This window comes from Trypanosoma grayi (genome assembly GCF_000691245.1).
Source record: "Trypanosoma grayi strain ANR4 Tgr_806_V1, whole genome shotgun sequence".
Lineage (NCBI taxonomy): Eukaryota > Euglenozoa > Kinetoplastea > Trypanosomatida > Trypanosomatidae > Trypanosoma > Trypanosoma grayi.
The window spans coordinates 1-7,811 of record NW_008826425.1 but is presented as its reverse complement, the minus strand read 5'-3'; the positions used below and the strand labels follow the sequence as shown (position 1 = coordinate 7,811).

Sequence of the window (7,811 nt, the reverse complement as noted above, 5' to 3'; positions counted from 1 at the left end):
CCCCGTTACGGCCACATCGAGCGGAAGGTCTGTTGCGACGTCGCCATCTCCAGCAGCGCATCGCACGGTGGGGGAAACACGGCGCTGCCAAAGGAACGATTGTAGATGCGCATGCGACGCACCACGTTCGCGAGGCCGAACTTGTCGGCGTAGTAGCAGAGGCCGCCCTTCCAGGCAGGGAAGCCGTAGCCGAACGCCATCGCTACGTCCACCGCCGCGGAACTGGAAACGGCGCCCTCCTGCAGTAACTTTGCCGCCTCGTTGATGGCGGCGAAAATAATGCGCTCCACAATCTCCTTCTCACTTATGTCGCGGCGCATAATCTCCTTCCTCCTGCACACGTCGAGGATCAGCAGCTCAACGGCGCGATCGGGGTACGATGTGCGCCGCAGCGAGGCGCCGCCTTTGCGCCACACGCCCCACGACGCCGCCACCGCTTCTTCTCGCTTCGTGCCACGCAGCGCCGCAACAAGAGTGCTGCGCAGGCCACCACGCTCGTAGCTGTACCACCCACGCCCCGTCTTCTGCCCAAGGCGCCCCTCCTGCACAAGCAGCTGTGGAATGGTGAACACGTCGGAAGCAGGTAACGATGAACGGCCATGCTGCTGCTGTGCGGCACGGATCTTCGCGGTGAAGTCCAACCCAGCGAGGTCCTCTATCGCAAACACACCGAGACGGAAGCCAAAGCGGCGCAACGCACGGTCCACCTCGACGGGGAACGTACCTTCCTCCAGCATTGCAAACGCCTGGTACAGCGCGGTGGAGAGTAGTCGCGTCGTCAAGCACACACCGGTGTCATTAGAAACAATTACAGCTTTTCGAAATAGCCGGCCGACAGCAATCGCCTGCAGCACGGTGACCCGATCGGTGTCCTGCCCCTGCACAATCTCCAGCAAGGGTGTGACATCGGAGGGGGGAATAAAGTGCATGCCAATCACCTTCTCCGGTCTTCGTGTCGTCTTTGCTAGTTCCCCGATGCTCAGCGAGGAGGCACTCGTCGCGATAATGCAGTGTGGCGGGCACACTGCACTCAACCGAGAAAAGACCTGCTTCTTAAGATCAAGGGCCTCATGGACGCATTCCACTACCAGGTCGACATCACGCAGTGCGGCAAGGAGATCGCAGTCGTAGGCAACAACAGAAACCAGCCCCAGGCACCGTTTGCGGTGTTCTGGCGAGAGCCGGCCATTCGCTACATCGAGATCTAGTTCGTGCTGCACAACACGGAGGGCCTCCTGGCACTTTCGCTCGTTCAACTCCACAACCGTCACGGGAAGCCAACTCCGCAGGGCGAGAAGTGTGACGCCCATGCCAACGGTCCCACAGCCAACAACGCCGAGGCGGCGGATCGACAAGCCAACCCCTGCCACAGACGGCAGCGACGTGAGGCCTCTACCCATCACGGAGTACGACGAGCGCAGTAGATGCTGCATGGCGTGCGCCTCAGGTGACTCCAGCGCCTCCATAAAGAACGTCATTTCAGCCTTAAGGCCATCTGCAAACGATGACATGGTTGCGGCGGCGCGGACGGCACTGAGGCACAGCAGGGGCGCTCGGATGTCTTTCGGGGCCTTCTTTCGTATCTCCCGCTCCGCCCAGCGCAGCACCGCCCTGTTGATAAGAAAACTGCCGAGCTTTGCATTGCTGTGTGACACACGTCGTGGTTTTTTCCAGCTGGAAGCAAGACGAACTGCCTCCGCCACGGCACCCTTGCCGCTGCTGCTATGGCTGCTGCTCCTGTCACCTCCGGTATCGTTTTCAACGCCTTCTGTGACGTGGTCGACGAGCCCCAGCCCGAGTGCCTCTCTCGCGCTCACTTTCTTGGATGTGGCGATCATGTCCACAGCCGCGCGGACGCCAATGAGGCGCGGCAGCCGTTGCGTACCGCCACCGCACGGCACAATGCCCAATTGCACCTCAGGGAATGAGAAGATCGCTGCCGGGGTGGCGACGCGGTAGTGCGCAGCGAGCGCCAGCTCCAGCCCACCGGAGAAGACAATACCGTGCGTTGCCGCCACGACAACCTTCGCGCTGCTCTCAATCATGTTTGTCAGCGTAGCGAGGCTAGGGATGGTGCCGCCGTCGTAATTCGTCTCAAGCGCCGACGCCTTAAAGTCTGCGAGGTCGACGCCGCAGGAGAAGGCACCACCTGCACCTGTGATGATGATGCAGCGCACCGCGGAATCGGCCTCCGCCTCGCGGAAGTAATGCTGCACGGCTGCACGCATGCTCGTTGTGAGGGCGTTGAGCTGCTCGTGGTGGAGGATAAGAACTGCCACGTCACCAGTGCGCTCAAGGTGGCAGTAGCGCCGGTGCCCCAACTGTGATGCGATGGTCTGCACGCGTTGCATCGGCACTCCCGCACACCGTAGAGACAAAGAAACACACGCTATATATGTATTTACCCCGTGCTACGGTTACTTCCACTCGGGGCGAGGCACTGTATCACACAAATACGAAGACAACAGCAAATTAAAAATAGGAATATTCTATGACTTATCTTTCCTTTCAAAGATGGCCGAAAAAATTATATATATATATATATATATATAAAGAAGAGCATACTGACGATTCACCATATTTGCCTCCATCACTGCGCATAACAGTGATTACATCCATTAGTCTCCAGATCGATATTCTCAGAAGGCATCTCGTTCTAAAGCAAACCGAAATGAAAAACAGGCACCACTGCACCACAGACACACCGGCAACACACGCCAGATGCAAGAGAAGAAGGCTGGGAGGCGTGCGCCAACACAGCAGATAAACTTCAAAACCGTTCAGTGATTTCCCATGAGGTCTGCGACAAGCCAATAGTAAAACAGACCCGCACCCTCAAAACCAAGCACAGCCATGATGCATGGCAATCAATTGGTCAAAGGGCGTGAAGCGCACCTGGGTCCTGATTCAAGCACGTGCCCTCGGCATAAAGTGGTGGGAGCGAAGCAGCAAGCACACACACAGAAGCAGAGGCAACACATAGAGCCACTTCTTCGGTTATTTTACTCCCATAAACGTCCCCAGTGCAAGTTGCAACAAAGAAAAGATAGCAGGAAAATCAAACAAAAGACAAAAAAAATATGAGCAAACACCACAGAGAAGTGAATGTAACCGATCCTCTTCTCTGGCGGGGCAACACTTGATGATGAACGGGTATGTCCATGCTGAAGGGACCACGTCTGGGGGTAAGGGGGCAGAACGCCTCACTTCTCGTGAATACCAGCGAAGCAGCCGTAATGGGTGCAGATGCGCAGAGCCGCGACGCATTGACAAGCCCTCAGAGACCCACGACGGAGGCGCAGCACCTGAACCGCCATCTCCATCGCAGGCGGTCCGGCACAACGGTGGTGAGAACAAAAATAACAACAGAAAGCAAAACGCTCAATGCCACCCGGACACAGTCAACGCAACAACTGGGCTTCTCCAACGCCCGGAAGCAATTCTTCTACTGAGAGGCACACTTCCTTACTCACCGCCACGCCTCCATCTACGCGAAACCTGGACATGCCATGAGACAACGTCGGGTCCCCACCCCCCAACGCCCCTCGTGTTCAGCTCAGCACAAGAAAGAAATGCGAGTGTAGCAAGACGCAGGTGGTGACAACAAAGACCGGGAGCACCGCCAGCACACACACTCGGAGCATTGATCATTTCCCTGGTAGAACCTGTGGGGGATTTGCTCCGACAAGAAACGCATCGGCAGCGGGGTGAGAAGATGCAGCGCATCTGCAAAGCACCTCAGCGGGGAGTGCAGGGAGGCGCATGCCGCCACGACACTGTCCGGCGAAAAGAATCAACAGTCCTTGGATGTGTAGCCAGTTATTCCCGACAGAGCCGTGCGACCTAATACAGTGACGTACTCTTACTGGTTCCTTCCGCGTCACCCTCCACCCTGTCACGGGTGAAGGCGTGCCATCCTTCATAAACAGCAGCTACTCGTTCTGTACGGAGAGTGGAGAGGAGCGCCTGGAACGACAGCTGCTGGCGCCCCTGCCCTTTCGCGAAGAACACTCTAGACATGCGGCGCCGCACAACTTAAACACTCTCCAGGCACCGACAGCCTAGTGCCTCGCAGGCGTGCTGCGCACCGAGCGCAACGGATACAAAGAGAGAGAGAGAGGGAGACGTCTACAAGTGGTGAGGGTGAACTTCTGAGGGATAGTATTCAAACAATTGCACCAGACAAAGGCACAAAAACCCTGGCGACCCTCATCTTATTGTGCGTCCTTCTCACACTCCCACGCAGCACAATTTGCCATACTCCTTTCACGGCCTCTCTTTTCTTCCTTTTTCTTAACATCGGAGCAGAAATGCTCAGCAAGTTATTCGCTCTTCTGGATAGTTAAGCAGTCAATGATGATCTCCGTCACCAATGAATAATGGTCACATGAACTTCACAACGCAGCAGACAGACACACACACACACAAACACACGCGCGCTCACTCTCTCTCTCTCTCACTCACTCACTCACCTCCTCTTCTCGACGAAGCTGGGGAGTGGAGTAGAGCATGCGGCGGACGGAAATATGAAAACAAGCAAACTGGTTTCGCGGTACCGTTACTTCGCTCAGGGACACCCCCCCCCTCCTCCTCAAAAACGAGCAGCACGCAAAACGGGGCTTCTCGCGTGAAAGCCACTACTTCCTTCATCGCGTGTCGAGGTGGGAGAAGAAATGAGCCGCTTACACACACACACACACACACACACATTTGTGGCGCCACACACAACAGCTCGCCACATCGCCCACCATTCGGGTGCCGGCGGCGTCACTTGGCCGGGCCGTGCGAGGAGCCGGAAAGCAATAAGCGAATTAGCAGAGAAAGCAAAAAAAAAAAGAGCCACATACTACTCGCGGATGGCAGGCACAACATTATCGTAGAGACCAGAGAGAGAGAGAGAGAGTGAGGGAAACTGCAGGGCATCGAAATGGGGAGGAAAAACATCGCCCTCTCACGCACGCTGCTGATCCGTCTTTCGCCACCCCAATGTGCTGCGCGGCGCCTAACCTCCCGCCTCACTCTGCGCCGCCCCTAGCGCAGCGGGTGCCGCACACGGCGTACAGCGCCACACTTCCACAGCAGCCTTGAGACCCTCCGCTGCCGAAAAGAGACCCAGAGAGAAGGACGAACTGTGACATTTCGCGCTGGAACCCATCGCCACTATATCCCTGAGGACATCCGGTATCTCGCTTAGAAACGTATCCTTCCTGGCCAGCGAAATAAATGCAGCAGAGAGCCGTGCCTGAATCATCTGGAGCTGGAGAACTGTATCGTACAGCGCAGCACCCAAAGGGCTCGTTGCCTCTAGTTCAGACAACTTCATACTGACCAATTCACTGACACGACGCAGACTTCTTTCCACCTCTATCTTCTTCTCAGCTTCAACGAAGGAGCGCTTCAATACACTCACTTCTTCTGAGAGGCTGTTATTGGCACTGTGCAACTCTTTCAGCTCGTCCAGGAGTTTCTGTACTGCACAGCTCAGCTCACTCACCTTCTCTTCGAGGTGCCTCTGTGCGGGAAGTGCCGNTCTTTCAGCTCGTCCAGGAGTTTCTGTACTGCACAGCTCAGCTCACTCACCTTCTCTTCGAGGTGCCTCTGTGCGGGAAGTGCCGTTTCTTCACCATCAATCACCTCCCACATCTCAGGAATTTGTTGTTGAGCAGACATGTTTTTCAGTGGCGTCTCGCCCTGGTCTTGTGGCAAGTGCCGGAGACACAAACTGCAGAAGCTGTGGCAGATCTATCGCCCACAAGCAAGCAGACACAGAAGGGCCCTTTGCCTGGCGCTTACCTTTTTGCGCGGCAAACACCGCAATACAAGAATACAACGAATTAAAACAGCAAAAAAAAGGAGGCATGTCTGAGCTTTGTAGCATGATGCACACTCGTACACCGCAGTACAGACTTAAAAGTGCGAATCGTCGAACGTCACCGGCGTCACCGTTGGTTTAGTGTTTTTGTTTTCCCCATTTTTGTTTTGTTTTGTTTTCATTGCTCTCTCTCTCTCTCTCTCCCTCCTGCTCGTTCGTTTTTATGCGCAGATCCCCCACCGCAGACACACACAGAGGCGAGGCGTAGACCGTTATCGGTCAGCATCCCTCCCGCCTTGGCACCGACGCCAGTCCCACGGGCAGCTGCCCATCAGTTGCGTGTGCAGCAGTCCGTCCGCCTCCATCTGTGCGAGATCAAGCTGCTGGCTACAAGAAACAGGATCACCGGCACTTGGTGGCCCCTCACCGCCTTCATCAGCCATTCGTCGTTCGACGCCCTGGGGGAGGAGATATTTATCCATCAGCGACTTTAGCAACTTGGAGTCCGGTGCGTGGGACTTTATCTCTTCAATAAAGTCTGCGCCAAGGAGCTGCGACATCGCCGCACACTGTGCAAAGAGAACCTGCACCAACAGACTAGGGGATGACAGTGAGTGTGAAGATGACAAGGTGGTGTTCCTCAGCTCCTGGACCACCCACTTCAGAAGACGCTTGCGTGTCCCCTCGCCATTACCGAGGCGCTCACGCAGGAAGTGGAAGAGCGGATAGAGGTAGGCAGCAGCACGCACGCGGTGTGCCATGGGAATCATCAGAGGTCCCACAGACGGTGGCGCCATCCGCACGCGTGCCGGTCCCGCAGCTGCAGCACGCCATGTGTTCTGCTGCACCGGCTGGTAACCCTTTGTTACCACTGAGACGAGCTTGTGCATCATGTCGATGGCCTCCTCCTCGCCACCCAACAGCGCAAGGCTTGGGGCCAAGTAGAGCAGACAGATGGGGCACTCCATCTTGAGTACTGAGGTGAGGTGAAATGCAAGCAGCTCACGCCACCACTCCGCATTTCCGCAAACACCAGCCGTTTGCTGCCGCATAAGATCCTCCGCCAGCCTGTGAAAAACGAGACTCGTGCTGTTTCGGAGAATCTCCACAAAGGGCTTCTCCAGTGATTGCTCCTTCACACGCCCGAATGAAGGACCCGCCAGCACGCGAATAGAATCCGTGGTGTTGCCGCAGCAGCCAAGTGAAGTGGATGAGGAAGCCAAATCCTGCAGTGGTGCACCATCGCTGCTTTGTAGCGAGAGCTCCATGTTCAACAACTGCTGCAAAACAAATCGGATAAGCTCGTTACGATATGCCAGCATTCTATTGTTCTGCGTCGTGAACTCCGTGAAGCGTGTCGCGAAGGGATGCACTCCAGTTGGTGAGGCCAGGCTGATTGACGCGTCGCTAAAGTCCGCGTCGCTTGCAGACATCATTGGAGCTGTCATCTCAAGCGGACGAAGACAGTCTTTTCGATGAGATGCAGACGATGCGCCAGCATCGGTGCCGCTATCCTCCGAGCCACGAAACGATGCGTTGCCCACTGCCCCTTTCGACGTATCGGCGACGTCATTGTTATTGTTGCCAAGCAGGTGGTCCTCGCCCCAGTCGTGCGCGGGGTACAGCGGGATGTGCGCCTCCAGCGCGAGGTGCAGGAAGAGCGCAATGCACGCCATGTGGTGCCGCTGCTCCGCCCACCGCCGCTTCGGCACCAGCGACCGCATGCACTGCTCCAGCACGTCGAGCACGACGCCACCTGGGTACTTCGCCGCGACGGTATTCATCAAGCGCATGATCGAGTCGGCGGGCAGCAGTCGCCGGGCACCGTCAGCGACCGGAGGCCGCATCTGGAAGGGCCGCATCGCCACCTCCAGCACCCCGCGCACCGCGTGGGGCGACTGCTCGACCAGCAGAATGCACACGCGCTCAAAGGCGACTTGGATCTTCTCGTGCCAGCGCGTGATGGCGCGCGTCGCACACCGCGCACTTCGCGACGCCA

At 56.7% G+C, this 7,811-nt stretch overlaps 3 protein-coding genes across 3 annotated transcripts; all 3 read right to left on the bottom strand.

Moving 5' to 3' along the window:
- Positions 1-5: 5 nt before the first annotated feature.
- Positions 6-2,351, bottom strand: DQ04_08061020 (enoyl-CoA hydratase/Enoyl-CoA isomerase/3-hydroxyacyl-CoA dehydrogenase; the record flags this gene model as incomplete). The annotated part of the gene is made up of 1 exon (XM_009315418.1): positions 6-2,351. One exon carries the CDS (start codon positions 2,349-2,351, stop codon positions 6-8), a length of 2,346 nt encoding a protein of 781 aa, XP_009313693.1.
- A 2,651-nt stretch (positions 2,352-5,002) lies between these two features.
- DQ04_08061010 (hypothetical protein) lies at positions 5,003-5,323 on the bottom strand (the record flags this gene model as incomplete). Its single annotated transcript, XM_009315417.1, has 1 exon — positions 5,003-5,323. The coding sequence occupies one exon, from the start codon at positions 5,321-5,323 to the stop codon at positions 5,003-5,005; it is 321 nt and encodes a 106-aa protein (XP_009313692.1).
- A 761-nt stretch (positions 5,324-6,084) lies between these two features.
- DQ04_08061000 (hypothetical protein) lies at positions 6,085-7,674 on the bottom strand (the record flags this gene model as incomplete). Its single annotated transcript, XM_009315416.1, has 1 exon — positions 6,085-7,674. The coding sequence occupies one exon, from the start codon at positions 7,672-7,674 to the stop codon at positions 6,085-6,087; it is 1,590 nt and encodes a 529-aa protein (XP_009313691.1).
- Positions 7,675-7,811: the final 137 nt, after the last annotated feature.